The 16,286-nt window shown below is 53.6% G+C and overlaps 2 protein-coding genes across 3 annotated transcripts in view; both read right to left on the bottom strand.

Moving 5' to 3' along the window:
* The window catches only part of KDM2A (lysine demethylase 2A), a 31,612-nt gene extending 17,995 nt beyond the window's left edge, over positions 1–13,617 (bottom strand). The window contains 3 exon segments of the mRNA XM_079310080.1: positions 11,835–11,939; positions 13,134–13,161; positions 13,488–13,617. Of these exon segments, the coding sequence (XP_079166206.1) occupies positions 11,835–11,939; positions 13,134–13,161; positions 13,488–13,507 (153 nt within the window). The 5' untranslated portion in view covers positions 13,508–13,617.
* Positions 13,618–14,368: 751 nt separating this feature from the next.
* On the bottom strand, positions 14,369–16,255 carry RHOD (ras homolog family member D). Of its 2 annotated transcripts, none has more exons than XM_079309514.1 (5): positions 16,122–16,255; positions 15,543–15,630; positions 15,228–15,337; positions 15,006–15,140; positions 14,369–14,896 (listed from the first exon to the last, which is right to left on the bottom strand). In XM_079309514.1, exons 1-5 carry the CDS (start codon positions 16,248–16,250, stop codon positions 14,729–14,731), a joined length of 630 nt encoding a protein of 209 aa, XP_079165640.1. In that variant the 5' UTR covers positions 16,251–16,255; the 3' UTR covers positions 14,369–14,728. The 2 variants fall into 2 exon arrangements, with proteins under 2 accessions (XP_079165640.1, XP_079165639.1); XM_079309513.1 differs by having other exon boundaries at positions 15,963–16,255.
* Positions 16,256–16,286: the final 31 nt, after the last annotated feature.

Here is a 16,286-nt window from a genome sequence, read left to right on the forward strand (position 1 = left end):
GCGATTGGGACACAAACACCTCATCAGCCAGGGAGGAACATCAGCTGCTCCTGAATGGGGCACTTCAGGCAGGGTCTTCAGGATCCTGCAACCAGGGTGTGTCCAATGGCTCCGAGGATTAAACAAGAGGGAAAAATGCTGCCCCTTTGTCTTAAGCCATCCACTGAAGATGAGTGGACTCTCCCCGTTTTTAACAACACAAAAACACTTTACTTACAGGTTTTTACAGAAACACTCGTATAAAGACAGGAAAATGCATTTAAAAAGCACAGATATATGGAAGTGGCACCAGCAGAAGTGACCTATTCATTGAGAACACTTGGAATTTCACACTGCTAAGACTGGGCTGCACACACCAAAAACTGGAACTCCCAAATGCTCACTCTGCCTTTACACTGAGACTGGCTCTTCCAAGGGGATGCATTAGAACTTGAAGTTGGAGATGGAGAGGTGTTATGATGGATGGTTAGCCCACCTCATAAAGCACTTTTCCTTAAAACTCAGGTAATCCATGAAGCCTGCATGGTACTCAGCTTTAAAATGAGGGCACAGAGCAGAGCAGAATCTAGGGCCAATGAGCCAACCACACACTCAGCTTTTCCTGAAGAACTCAGCATTTTGGGAAAAGGCCCATTTCATCCTATTCCTTACTAAACCACACCAAGGAAGTTCAGGCATACCTATGCCAGGCAAGGATGTGAATCACCTTCCAGCATGACCAACATTTCACTTTTCCCCATCTGAGGCAAGTCTAGGACTATAGATCCCAGCAGGCAGCTCTCTGCCATTAATCAGAGGATGTGCACAATGAAAAGGAGGATTCTGCATTCCACGATCTCACCTGCTTTGGGATCAGGTGGGCGGTGGCTCACTGCAGGACCAGACTGCTTTCTGACCTGTTCCCTTACTCCAGACACTCACTTTTAGCGGGGGAAGCAGTTCTTTTGCCTTTGATGCATTCAAAACCTCACCTTTTGGGGGAAAAAGTTTTGGCATGGAAAATCTGTAAAGAAGAGGCTATGTCCAAACCAATCCCTTAATAGATTACATTTGACTCCCTTGGCTATACTTAACTAGGAGCGGGGGTTATTGCACTGGGCTGGAACTCAGGTGAGTCCCATTTGAGGATGAACCTTGGGATATCTGGGCTGGAATGCAGCTCCAGCCACAGGCACGATGACCAGGCATTGTCTGTCCTTCTGGAAGTGGCAGCAGGCACCAAGCCAGGCTCTGGATTGTGTAGAGCAGCTCATTCAACAGAAATGTGACCATGTGGCTGGGCCTGATTCGGATCCTATAGGTGCCATGGGTGGATGCTGGAAATGCACTGTGGGATCAGGGAACTGCTCAGACTGTTTTCTCAGATCTCCTTCACAGCACAGCCTTCAGAGCAAACGGGTTGAAACCTTCAACCCAAGCCACTCCATGATAAGGCAGCCACACCACGGAAGTGCAAACACCAGGAAACCGGCAGGAACACCTTAAACTTGAATCCCTTTGCAATGAGGAAACAGGGATGCAAAACACAGAAGGAAGGGGATTGTGTCCTTTAGGCGAGCAAATTCCAAAGTCTATTGCTCCTGTCATCAGCAAAGCATCAGCCACAAACCCCCTCCAGCTCTCAGGCACATCAGCTTTGCCTGTTCTGGTGGGCAGGGAAGAGTCTAGCCTCCTAATTGGCCCAGCTTAGAGGAGAGTGGGATCCCAGTGTGGCTGAGGACCCAAAAGCACAATGCAAACAGCTCCCATCCCATCGGACCCGGCTGGGGCTACACTGCTTTCATGTCATTGTTGTCTTGGGAGGGTGGGGAAAAACAATATTTCAGGGCCCCAAAGCAGGCAGGAGGAAGGAAAGGCTTCTGTGCTTCCAGGCATGTGTTCTGGGAGAGGCAGCATCTGCAGGAGTTTTCCCCTCCTAGAGTCTGCAGCTTCCTCACAGCACAGTGACACAAACCACAGACCCCATGCCCCCAAAATGGGTCCGTGTATGAGGACAGATGCGTTCAGTGGATGCTGCAAGACCCTCTCTCTTCTCTGATGTGCCACACAGGGAATTGCTGCCTGAATAAGTAACTGGCTACAGGTGACACCTGCAAAGCCATGACAAGCTAATGCCAACTTCACCTCCCCACTATTACACACACAGAGCTGTGCAAATCCTTCTGACAGCACCAAGTTTGATCTCTCCCAGGAAGAGCTGGCTACCCTTGTCCCACAGCCTGTGCTAGGAATGGGGCTTGGCCGAGTATCCCTTCCCAGCACACTCCTACAGCCTATCCAGAGAACATCAGCAACTCACAGTCCTGGGCTCTTAGACTAGAACTGCTTCTTCCTGGGAATGACTCCACTATTGGGAGCCCTTCCAGTATCAACCAGTTCAGCCAGGGACACACAGCTTCCCAAAATGAGATCAGCAGATGTCCCCAAAACTGCCACCTGTAACAATGTTCTGGGTAAAGTTCAGCTCCAGTGAAGCAAGGGCACATTACATTATCTATCAGATAATTTCAGCATTCATTATTAAGCAGCAATATTTAAATATCACTTAGTTTTCCCAGCTTTCTCTTAGGATTCAGGATTTTTCAGCCTACTGGGAGTTTTACTAAGGAAGAACTGACAACTGGTTCAAACCTTTTCTCTCTGTATCAGGCAGGGTCAAGATAAAGGCAATCTATTCATCCTCCAAGACCAGACAGCCATCATTCCCACCTAAGATAGCTGTCCTTTACCTTTCCTTTCTGACCCTCCTGGGTACCATTCAATTAATGGAGGAAGTAGGAAGCATGTATATTAATCCTGCTGACAGCTATCCCTTCTATACTGATTCTTTTACCTGTATTTTCTTTTGCCCAAGCATTCCAGGAAAGGTCCACAGTGGTACTCTCCAAAACCCTTCCTTGGAAACCTCTTCCCACCAGCAAGAGCTGCCTCCATGAAGCACAGCTCCCTCTAACAGCAAAGGAGCTGACAGTCAGCTGAAGAGAGCCAGAAAACTCTCCTGTGAGTTTTTTTTTGAGGGAAGAATGAGTACAAGGTCACATTTGAAAAAAAGAACAAGCCGTCCTTTCGCTGAAAGAGCCTCATGTATTTGAAGAGTGAAACCAACACACACCACAGTATTTTAGTCACTTCCTGTCCTGTCTGCTGCCATTCCCTCCCTCAGCTCCATCTCCCAGTCACCAGAAACCTCTTCCTGCTATGCCACAGCTCCTTCCTCCTCAGGAGACCTGAGCACCCCTCACTTTTCCTCTCCCTCTGCTTGTCTTTAGAGCTTGTCCCTGTGAGGCTTCCACAACCCTTTTCTACTCCTTTGACATGAAGAATGCAGGAAAGTTTCACCTCCATTTCCAATTCCAAACTTCCCTTGTTGTAGGTTTTCACTTCTCCCTGGTCCCAGTGCATCCATAGAACAGTGTGACTTACCAGTGCACTTCTTCCTCACCTCATCCTTTTGCAAGTTTACTCTGCTGAAATGCACCCAAACCGATAATAAATTAACCAGCTCAACTCTCCTCAGTTAAGGAATTCTCACATATTTTTACAGCAAACAACTGTGGCTCTTGTCTAGATAAATCCAGACCTGCAACATTCAAATCTCTTGATGGGTGTTCTGATCAAGCGAGTACATGAGGGGAGTCCAGAATTCTGCCTCTGAGACCTCGTGCTGAGAATCCCAGCAATTTTAGCAGTGGCAAAGTGGGGAGAACAACTTCCATTTCTGCAGGAAGGCACAAGGCAGCTTGACAGGAGGATGGACAAGCAGGGGAACAGCCAGGCTGTGATCAGACAGACCCAGGGCACAGCAGATGCCAATGCCAGAATGGGCATCTTCCCTTGCCAGTGTTTCCAGACAGAGTGTGAAGAACCAAGGCACCAAGATTATGACACCCAATCAGCAACCTGCCAGGTCACTGCTTATCTTAAGCACAAGAGCTTTTCCTTTCTACATCCCACTCCTCTGCAAGTCTGCACCTCCCACTTCAGCTCCTGGGCTGGGCTCTGAGCTCTGGAGCACAAGCACAGCAGAGAGGCAGCAGGTTCATTTCCTCCATGCCTCTCTCACCTTCAATCCTGGACTCCCCACTCCCCTAGATATGGGAGACACCACTAAGGATCTGAAGAACAGGCACAACCCCCCCAAGAGACTCAGGACAAGAGGAGCTTAACTCAGGTTTAATACCCCTCACCATGTCCCATTTCTCTCAAAACCTGGAGTGCGGAATGGGCGTGTCTCTGGACATCCCTGGACAAAGACAGACTCGGAGCACCAGGCTGAGGAGCAAACAGAATCTACACAAAACTGGAGCCCTTCCAGGCTTCCCAGCTCCAGGAGGGATTCCTATCACGAACAAGGCTGGCAGCACTTCAGAATGACCAGAGAGAATGCTTTGGTTTGCACTTTTGGGATACAAAATTGAATGTACATGAGGAATAATTGGGGAATTGGAGCAAGGCAGGTGGGGAGGGAGCATGGAGGGGCCAAGGATGATGCACAGCTGCTCCCAAAACACACACTGACCAGCCACAGCAGCAAAACCACAAGGCAGATCAGATCACAGATGGGCAGCTCTGGCTGCAGTCCCAAAAAGGACGCGCTGCTCCTATGAAAGGATACAGCTCCTCACTCCAGTCACCTGCAGCCTCTGTCACACACAGCCACTGTCCCAACAGGCTTTGATGGCAGTGCTAACCCCTGGACTACCCACTTCCACCATCAGGACAAATCCTGCCTGGATTCCATGAAAGCTTGGAGAAGTTCTTGAAGGACCATCAAACCCTCCACACCATCTCAAGGCTGAACACTGACCCTCAGTGCTAAAAGCCATCCCCTGACATTCAGCCTTCTCTTTTCTGGAGAAGGCTGAGAAATCCCCTTGAATTACATCCCATTCCTAATCAGAAAAAATCCAAGGAAAAAACCATGCATGGAGCCCCTTCCCTGCCAGGTGTCCCCAGCATGTGCCCTATGCAGTCAGGTAGATGAGCAGTACCAGCTCTGTTCCTTTTGCTTTGTGCAGGAAGGCAACAGAACAAATGGAATAAAACAAACCAAACTGCTCCAAAAAAGGCTGGCTTGAAAATGATACACATTTAATCCATATTGCCACCACTGAGCCCACAAAGACCAGGAGGCAGAGACTCAGTACAAGGGACAGACAGAGCCGTATGCACTCAGAGATGCAGGTGATCCAGCAGTAGCAGGTCAGCCCTGAGTAACTTCATTCCTTGCTGGGGACCTCTCTGTCCTCAGCACACTGTGAGATCACAGGACTAGCTTGGATTTTTTTTATCAGGGAAGTGTGCACCCTCCAAATTTCTCAGTGTCCCAACCTAGCTCTGCCAAAAACCTGTTGCCAGTTCTGTCCCATCAACCAGCCTGGGTGAAGCTGGACCACAGGAGTACTGGGATAACAAAAACACAGGAAGCTTTGAGGTTTGCACTGCAATTCCTGCTCAGCTGACACTGTTTTTTAAAGGGAACAGCAGCAAGCTGGCTGCATTGCAGGCTATAGGGCTGAGGATGCTCAGGGAAAGGGAAAACAAATTCAGAATTGGGAAGAATATGGACAATGTGGGTATCCAGCTACTAGGAAGGATATTTCCTTTGGACTCTGTGCTGTTACACCATCCCTGCACACACTCCCTCCCCCTCTCCTCCATAAGGAGCCCAGCACTCGTCCCTTCCTTACTCCAAATGGGGCAAAGGGGCTCAGTGACACATGGAAATATTTATGCACAGCAAATTAAAGACACTGAGGCAGCCTGACCTTAAAGGAGCATACACTGCCAGCCCTCTCCTTTCCACTTCCAGCTGCCTCAGCTCGATCCCAAGATTACAGCTCCCAGGAGCCAGGGGTATGTGGAAGAACTAGGAGAACTTTTCTGAAGTGGTATTTTCTCCCAAATTCTGTCAGCACTGGCTAAAAAACAACAGGACTGTGCACTCAGCTCCCAGCCCTGAGGACCAGCATGAACAAAGCTCACAGAGCCTCTTCCTTGACCTAAAAGGGTGTGTGGTGGGCAGCTTTATTAAAACTCTGTTGTATACAGAGCAATGGCTAAAATACGCAAAATCCACTACCCTGCAACCCTGAGCAGATCTCAGCCCAAAAACTTCTTTGGTTCAAGTTCCTGGAACTTCAGAGATATTCAGAATCCCTGGAAAGCCAGTTCATTGCTGTTCACTCCCAGTGATGTTGCTACAGCAACAGAGATGCATAAGGAATGGGACAGAACACCCATCCAACAGCTCCATCTCCTCTCCCCTCATCATGGATTCCCAGGATACACTTTATCACCAGGTTCACCTGAACCACCTCAAGTGGCAGAAAGCAGCATCCACAGCCAGCTATAAATGTTCTCCACCTGGTTTCCAAGAACTGGGAAATGAAGTAAACAGGGAGCATCAGTAGTACAAGGGAGTGCAAGTCACTGTGTGAAGGGAAGAAGACCACCAAAGTTCCTCACAGCCCCCTAAAGGCTCAGCCATAATTTGCTCCTCGGGAATCAGCAACACTCTTCCCTCAGCAGCAGCACCAGAGATCTCATCCTGAAGGGAATTGCTTCTGTTATACATTTTCAGTGGACAAGATTAGGGTAGCATCTTGTTTCTCTACCTTCTGTGCATATCACAACTTTCCCACCTGTGTCGTGTCTTCCCCAAACCCAGGCAGTGACCTGCAAATCTGGGTGGTTCCTGACAACTAAAATGGCACTGGGGGCACAGGGACTGCTCTCCTCACTTGCTAGTGTCACCTCCAGCTGGGGTAACACTGGGAAAAAAAATATTCCAAAACTTATAGGAACATAAATGAAGCCTGCAGAGACTGTTTGGTAACTCACAGGTAACTTAAAGTGCTCCTGTGGCGTTTGGTTCCCTGCTTAGTCGGCACTGCAGCTTCCAGGACACTCAGGGCACAGCCAGGCTTGGGACAGTAAGAATTCCACAGATATTTACCTCCTGCATCACTCTCTGCTGACAGGGAACAGCATCCACTTGGTTTCAGGGACCTATTCTCCCAGGGACCAGCACAGTCATGCATCTGGCAGGATCTAAATGCTCACAGGGATTTCTAAAGCTTTCCAAGAATAGCCTTCAGTTGCTGCTAGCTTCCACCAAAGCCCTGCCCAGACCAAATCTGAACAGCCCCTGAATTATTTAGAGCTCATTTATTACACCTGGGTCATTTGGAATGACACTTTGAGGCATGTGGGATAGATTAATTACCCCCCTTGCCCGAGTCCTGTCTAGACTGGGCAGTGGAGGTGTGTCCAGCAGACCAGGGACATTTGGCCAGGCTGGGTTTCACACAGGGCACAGAGGAACTCCAGGAAGGAGCTTGGCTTGACAGGAATTGCCAGTGTCACATTTCAAACGTGGGGAAGAGGGAGCAGGTGATGTAAAAACATCCAAATTCTCACCCAGTGCCTGGGGCTCATCCCATGCTCAATGTCTGCAGGGAGCAACACAGGCACACTCATATCAGTCCCAAATCAGTGGGAGCAGCCCTGGGAAAGCCAGTATCCAGCAGCACTGGCCTCTGTCACCCTCCAATACCCAGGGGTGACAAACACCAGCAATCTCCAGGGATCATTACCTGGTAGTGAGCAGCTTTACAGGACAAACAAGAAACTGGGCTGAACCTGATGCGACTGCTCCTTGAAACTCCTTGCACTGTTGGGATACCGTGAAACATTCAAGATGGAGCAACACAGGGAAGGCAGGAAGCTGCATCCTCCTTTTCCCTATCTTACCTGACACAGGCAGCCCACAGCCTGCTCCCCCTAACCTCCTTCTCCCAGCTCTGAAGCCATTTCTCCCTCAATCTATTCCCATCCCATGACAGAAACTGACACAAGTGTCCTGTCAACATGTGTGGGCCTTCCTGGGCCTTCCTGCCCCATGACTTGTGTCCTGCACTGACATCACTCCATCCATCCTGCAGAAAGGACACAAACAAGTTGGAAACCACAAGATTCCAGCTGCTGGGACTCTGGGCACTGGCCAGAGCCAGCAGTGCCATCCCTCAGGCATGGGCTGAGCTGGGATTACTCCACAGCACACAGGGCTGCAAGAAAAACCTTGTCCAGTACACTCCCCAGGCTTCATCCCCCAGCTGATGGCTCCACATGCTGCAAAGCCCATCTGAACTCTCCCAGGGGATACTGTGGACACTGACATGTAAGGGCAGGTTTGGTGACTGCTGTTCACAGGAGAGGCCTCAGTTTCTGGCTGGTAGGGACAGGCAGAGCCTCCTCTCAAATTTCACACAAGGATCTGACCAGAGAGCAGGGCAGTGCTAAGGCAGGACACAGACTGCCTCAGACCATAGGATAATGCAATTCACTCCCAGCTCCCCTCTCATCTTCCAAATTCTCCGGCACCCACAGCACTTTGGTCTCCTGCTCCATGAGCCCATTTTCCTTCATGGGTGTCACAATCTCTCCCACAGCCAAAATAAGGGTGACACTGCACCCAGCCAGGGATGGTAACTTGGGGCCAACCCCCAGCACTCCAGCAGGAGCTGTGGCTCAGCCCACAGAGCCCCCAGGGAAGGTGAGGCTCCTCCTCAGGCTCTCTCCAGCAGCGGAGCCAGTTTAAGAGGCTCCTACCCCACCCTGTCTCCCCATCTCAGACTTCCAGCCCCATCAGGTTTGCTCACTACCCCAGCACAGACAACAGCTGGGATTAAATGCCTCCCTCCTGACAACTTCCATCCAGGACATGATTCACAATGATCTGAGGCAGTGTTCACCTCAAGACTATCAACTCCTGAGGCACTAACTGAGGGAGGGAGAAAACCTCTTCAACCAGCTCTGCCACCCCAGCAACCCTGACTGGGAACCACACCCTGAGATACAGACTGTTGGGAAGACTGATGAGCAGGATTTGTCCTATGGATAATGGCACTCCTCTGCTGTGCTCCCAAGTCATTCTAAAGTGATCCAGTGCTGCTGCCCTTCATTTCTCACTCTGAATATTGTAACTGCAAGTGCACGGCAACACTGTGGTAATGTGCTAATCCCAGCCTGCAATTCACAGGGCCTTGCTAGTCTCAGTTCACAGCACAGGCCTGCCAAAATGAGCCCTGGAGCAGGGAGAAGGTGAGATTTCCTCACACTTCCAACACCCAGGAATATGGCAGGATGGCTCTGCAGAAGGGCAGACAGCCTCTGTGAGCAGTAGGCCAATTGATCTTTTTCTCCAGAGCCTTTAAGAAGTGCAGGCTTCTTGGGGAGAGCCCAACAGCCTGGTGTGACATGGGCTGGGTGCAACCACCCAGTGACAGCCAGCAAAGACTTCCAAGTCTCCGAGAGGGACCGTGGCATTGTTAGTACCAGGGCTGGACTGTCACTCAGGCTCAGGACACAATAGAGCATTTCAGCTCCTCGGTTAAGGGCCTGTTAAGGGCCTGCAAAACACGCAACTCCAGCTTGAAATGCTGGCACCTCAGCCTAAGCCCCAAGAACTGCCTCGTTAGGGCAGAACATTCCCACAGAATTAGCAGCAAACGACTCTAGAGTGCCTGCAAGTCTTATCTCCACTGCTCCCAGTCTCTGGTGGGGAACATGGACAACTTGCTCCTCTGTGTCCCCTCCACACTCAGCATGCCCCAGTGTCCTCATGAGCCTCCCAGAGCTCACCAGGACACAGCTCCTCCCACAGATGGTCTTGGATGGGCACAAGACATCCTCCCAGTAATATCCCTGAGTCCAGAGCAAATCACCCAGGCCTGTGTTATCCTGGGAGTGATGGATGCAGAGCCTGCACTAGGAAGCAAGTACAGTTAGGGCAGTGCAACCCACCTAACCAAAGTGTCCAATGTGCCACATGTGTGACCCGGCAGGGAATTTCTGCAGGAACATGACCACACCCGAAGCAGAGGTGAATTTCTCCTCCAAACCCAGAACTTTCACCAATACTGATAAATTCATTCAGACACGCATCAGATTTTTGAGGCAGAGGAAGGTGACATTAGTGCAAACTAAATAAAATAACACAGAACACTCAAGATTTCCTCTATGTCCTGATGGAAACCAGTCAGGAAAAAGATCCTGTCAGTGTGATTACCTGACACACCAGAGAACAAACTTCCTCTGCCAACTCAGATGGTACCATCAAACCACACAATTAATTCAGCTCCTTCAACACCATAAACTACTCTGGTCCAGGTTGTTTGGCCAGTAAGACTACTATCACACCTGGATTGGGTTGCTTTAAAATACATTTATTTTTTTCTAGTCAAGCCCCTGCCACATACCAGAAACACAGCTGACTGCAGCAGAAACACACTGTACCACCAGCTCACTGTTTCCCTACTTGGAACTTTTCATTTAGGCCCACTAACCCAGCTCCCAAGTCCAAGGCATATGTGGGATATTTGAGTAAGTCAAATCATGCTATACAGAAGAAAAAGAATTATCTTTTAAGGATCCTTCAGCAAGAGAGCATCACTGACACAGCAGGAGCACATAATGAGATGGAAGTTTCCAGGAAAAGCATGGCAGGTAGGAGTTAAGCCTGACCCACCACACAGGGGTCATGCCTCCTCCTCCGGGCCTCAGGCCAGCACAGACAACTCACGCACATGAGGCCACCCAAGTCCAGGTGAGCCTCACCCTGCTGCCCATGTGCCTTCCCAAACCCCTTTAAGCAGGGAGCTCATCAGCCCGCAGGCATTTATCCAGCTTAGCACATTCTGCTGGAGCCCAGCCCACCTGCACCAGGATACCAACTCCTCCTGATTTTTATTTGAGAGATGATAAGCATTTTTAAACCGACAAGTTGCTGCTGATAGTCCCCTTCACCTGCCATATCTTTATCCAGGTATTTTGGGTTAGCCCTGGATCACTCCCCAGAACTCAAACCAGCACCTTGAGCTGCATCCTGCACAGCTGTAGGAATAAATGTGTCAGGATGAGGGAGGAGGTGGGACTGCTCTTGATGCCAAATTAAAACATCCACCGAAGCACTTGGGAACTCCCCAGTACCTAGGACTGCTCATCTTGAGTACGAAGCTTAAAGCCAAGAACCACACAGCCTCACACCAAATGATTCCAGAGAATTAAAGGATAAGGATTTACCTTTATGGGCAGCACCTTGAAGGTGAGGGTACAGGTATTGCTGTGACTCAGAGGGGGACTCCACCACAGAGCTGCCACTTGACCACACCGGGGGTTTGCAACTGCCTCAAAACAGCGTGGGAGACAACAGCTTCCCTCCTTCCCTGGGATCTCTGGGAATATCACCTCAGATTCTAAGAGCAGCTGCTCCCAAGCTGTTCTCAGTTACAGCCCAATTCCCAGGCCACTGGACTCATGCAGTCCCACCAAACAGCAGCACAAACACCAGAGCTCTTGACAGGGCCTGACTGGGACCTGAATGCTGGAAGAGCTCCTTCAAAACACTGGGAAAAGACACAGGAAAACTGGAGCTTGAATTGGGAGCAGGTTCCCCCAGATTTCACAGCCACTCATATCAAGAATGGTAACACACAGTGTTTCAGGTCCTTTGCTTGTCAGACACAGAAAAAACTTGTTGTGACAGAAACTGCACTGAAACCATTTTCATGTTCCTATCCCAAAGCTCCTTCCTCAGCCTCCAACACCCCTTTCCAGAGCTCAGCAGACAAATTTCCTTCATTAGGACAAACTCGGTGACATAAAAGAACCCACAAAGCCATCTAAGCCAAGCCCACAGCTCTGTGCAGGCTGCATCCATCCACCACCAGCCTGTTCAGGCTGTTTAACCCTGCTGCCAGGAAAAGCCCTTCCCTTCTCCAGCTGCAACAGAACCAAGACTGGAATAGGATTGTTTCAAGGCCGCTACTGACCAGTCTTTGGCTGTAACGGATCCGCTCTTCCTCGGGCTCCATCTCCGACTCCTCAGAAGAGAGCGAGAAGGACACACCAGGACTGCTGTCGTCGTCCTCTTCCTCCTTGGAAGCCAGAGGGAAACAGTGAAGAAGGGCACGGGGGCACCCACACTACTCACCTCCTTGTGGGGCCAACCCCACCAACTCTGGGGGCTGACAGAACCCAGTGGATGAGCCCACCCCAACTTTTAAGGCTCCTATTCTAAGTTCATATAAATGTCAAGATAAATTACTTCACAGGCTCTTCTGTAACACAACAGGAGCTGCAGGTCTCCCACTTTGGCTCCAGACTACCACCAGCAGCTCCACTAGCCCACAGCAGGATAAAAACCACGGAAGGTGCTGTCAAACTGTGGCCTTCCCAAAACTAGACACTGGAGAGCCAACTCCTCCAAACAACACAACCACTGTCCTCAGGATTATCCTGTACCGTGGCGCCTGGGAGAAACTACACTGGTACAGGACATCTCCCACGAAGAGGGAAGGCATATGGGATCTCTCCTACACGCAGCACCCAAGCAGGGAAGCAGTCAGGGCTTTAACTCCTGGCTGGAGAAGACCTAAATGCTGAGCTCTCCAAATGTGCCACCTTGTGACACCACACACCAACCTGGAAAAACCTCCCAGGGCATCAAATGGCACCTACAACTTTTTCTTTTTAAAGGGACGGAAACCAACCAAAGCCTGGGTATGGCACGGCTCTTGATCCTCAGGACTAAGTCTAAGTCGGACGTTCGGGAAGGAGAATCGGGGAATAGGATCGGGGAAGCGGATCCGCCACCCTCTGTAGTGTTACAGAACCTCTACGACCACGTAGGGAGAACTCGCTCCATCCTGCTCCTCCCCGATCCCCGGCTTCGATAGCAGAGCATTCCCAGTCCCGCCAGCACCTTCCCGACCCCCGCCTCCCTTGGAACCACGGCACCAGGACTCCCGGCCGGCCGAGGGAAGCACTTTCCCCACACTTGCTGAACTCTGTTTATAAACAACCGGGCAACCGGTGCGCAGCGCGCCCGCCCCGCCGCGGGGGAGGCGGCCACCCCCGGCCCGCGGGGCCACCCCAGCCCGCCCCCGCCGCGGCAGCACGGGAGGGTCCCCGGGGAGCTGTCAGCCAGCACCCGCCGCCCCCTCCTCAACTTCCCGACGCGGCCTCCCGGGGCCCGGCAAGGGGAGACCCGCCCGCGCCCGCTCCCGCCCGGCCGCGTTCCGGGGCCCCGCTCGAACTCGGGGGTCGCCGCTGACCCCCGCGGTGCTCACCAGGTCTCTCCTGCGCCTTTGTCCTCTTCTACCGCCGGCACGGGGGGGAACAGAACAGACGGAGGAGGAGGAACCCCCCGGTCAGCAGCGATCGCGTCCCGGACCCGCCGCGCCCCCGGCCCCGCCGCTCCCGGCGCGGGCAGCGGGCGCTGACAGCCCCGCCGGCCGCCCCCCGCCGCCGCGGCCCGCGGCCCCCCGCCGCCACCACCGCCGCCACCTCCACCACCACCACTACCGCACCCCCCCCGGCCGCCGAGTGCCGGGCCTCCGCCAGCGCCGCCCGCCCCGTCCCGCCTGCGCGGTGCCCCCCCGGCTCCGCCGCCCCTCGGCCGGGACACCGTTCCCCCTCCTCACACAGGAGCCGCCGCCGCCATTTTGAACCCGTCAGAGCCTCACATACACACCGACGCCGCGCGCACGCGCCGCACGCACGGGGCTCCCCCCCCCGCACCCGCACGCCGCGCGTGCGCCGCGCACTCCCCAGCCCGGCCCCTCCCCGCCCCGCGCGCGCGCGCGCGGCTCAGGGCGGCCACGCCCACTAACGACCAAAACCACGCCCCGCGCGTGGCCACGCCCCCGACGGGGGGCTGCAGAGGGGGAGTCCCGGTGGGATTTTGGGGGGCTCGTGATCCGCCGTGAGGCTCCTCGGGATCCCCGCGGGCTTCGCGGCTGCGCGCACGGCTGTGCACGCCTGTGTGGAGGTCTGAATGCAGAGACGCGAGTTCCTGCATACACCTACGTAATTATATACAGCTCCTTAGTTATATACTGTAGATATTAACAACGCTTTTATAAACTATATATGGTTATATAGATAGTTATAACCGAGCTATATGCAGTGATATATATAATAAATATAGTGATATGGGTGGTTATGCATTAACCATATAGTTATATATGCATTATATATTAATATGTATATAGAAACATATACATAAAACTATACGTATGGTCATAAATGGTAAACCTACAGACCTGTACGTGCGGCACAAATCTGGACACATGCTCACACACACCTCAACCCAAAATCAGCAGGTGACCCCGTGCCAGTGGCCTCTCATCCACCCCCAGCCCATGGTGGGATCCCGTGTCCCTGATACCCATCCCATGTCCCCGACACCCACCCGGAATCCCCGACACCCCCAGGCCGTGCAGGGGCTGCTCCTGCCCCAGGGACCGTGTCACACTGACGAGTTTTGTGTCACTTTAATAGCAGAAGATGACCCCGTGTCACCCCGTGTCACCCTCCGGCGCTGGCCTGCCAGCGGGAAGGGGAGCCCCCAAATCAGTTCTCTGCTCCCAGAACCCGGCTGGCAGGGGATGCTGGCACATATGGTGGGATGCTGGGATTCCTGGTGGGACAGGGACAGGATGCTGGGATTCCTAATGGGACTGTGGGATCCAGACGTGACAGTTTCCTCGTGCTAGCGATGCTTTCCTGCTGTCACCCCATGGTGACCAGCAGCGCCAGCCGCGGGCCGGGAGGGCGGCAGCGGCGTTATGGTGGTGGGGGCAGAGGCGCGGCAGCGACCCCGGTGCAGTTGGAGCCTGGGGACGGCAGGAGATCCCCGGGGCGCTGTGCCGAGCCGGGGGGCTCAGAGCAACACGCAGACCCTCCTGGGTTTCATCTTGCGCTGCCTCCGGCGGGCGGCACTGATGGCGGCACTGCAGGCTGTCTCAAAGATGTTCCCGACATTATCCTGGTACCTGGCTGAGCATTCCATGTAGGACACGGCGCGGACCTGCCGGGCCATGGCCTCTCCCTGCGGGGACACACAGTCAGACTCCCCTGGGACCCCGCTGCTGCACGATCCCGCGCTGGGGGCCCCCCCTGTCCTGTCCCATCCCGTCCCACCGGGAGGTGACACCCACCTGCTGGCGAGAGACGGGCTCTATCCGCCCGTCCTTCAGCTTCTGCAGCACCTCCTGGTCCTGCCGCAGGTCTGTCTTGCAGCCCACCAGCAGCACCGGGACCCCCTTGCAGAAGTGATTCACCTCCGGGTACCACTGTGAGGGGACATGTCACCCAGGCATGGGCACATGTCACCCAGGGATGGGGACAGGGGACAGAGAGCACCCACGGAGCTCCATTACCTTTGTTAGGATGTTGTCGAAGCTGTTTGAGTCGGTCACATCAAAGCATATGAGGACAACGTTGGCATCTGAGTAGGACAGAGGGCGAAGCCTGTCATAGTCTTCCTGTCCTGCCGGGTGGAGAAGGAAACCATTACACACACCAGTGTGGGACCATGAAAGTGACAACTGTGACGGCTGTGGGTTAATCCCCGCTCTCCCACTGTCATGGCATGGGGACACCCCGCCAAGGCACGACCAGTCATGTAGGACACCCCGAGACACCCGAGTGGGAGAGAGGGGGGGCTCTGCCCATCCTGTCCCCTCCTGTCCCACCTGCTGTGTCCCACAGGTGGATCTTCACGGGCTTGCCGGCAACCTGGAGAGACGCTGTGTACTTCTCAAACACGGTGGGGACATAGACCTGGGAGGGGAGAGGGGGAGCGTGATACAGGTGACAAAGGCAGCTGTGGGGAGCAGCGATGGAGGGGACCCCAGTGGGGACAGAACAGGGCACAGGCAGGGAAGCAGGGAGTAGGAAATACTGCTTCCTCCTTGGCGCAGTGGGATGGGAACCACCTTTGTCCCCCATCCCAGGACAGTACCGAGCGTCATGGATGTCCCACGGGGACTAGGGACAGGGGTCTCTGTGGCAGCCCCTCTCCCCTGCACTCCCTGAGTGCCCTCACTGAGGGACAAATCCTGCTCCCCACCCTGTGACCTACCAAGAGAGGCAGAGGTGTCACAGAGCCCCACCAGCCCCAGGCTGGGCCACCTCTTGCCCCCTGTCCCCATGTCCCCCTGCAAACGGCGCCGCTGCTGCCACCGTGTCCGTCCCATCGCCGCCCTTTGCCTGTCACCGCTCCCGCACGGTGACACAGCCACCCACCCGCCAGGGGACAGGAATGCCGGTACCTTGGGGAAGTCCCCCCTGGCGAAGGCCAGCAGCAGTGACGTCTTCCCGCAGCCGCCATCCCCCACGATGACAGCCTTGACCTCGGTTTCGGGGGCTCCTGGGCTCTGCCCCCCCGGCTCCTGCTGCATGGGGGTGTCCGCTGGGGCCACGGAGCCCGAGTGGCC

Source organism: Erithacus rubecula (genome assembly GCF_903797595.1).
Source record: "Erithacus rubecula genome assembly, chromosome: 6".
In the NCBI taxonomy this organism is placed as follows: domain Eukaryota; kingdom Metazoa; phylum Chordata; class Aves; order Passeriformes; family Muscicapidae; genus Erithacus; species Erithacus rubecula.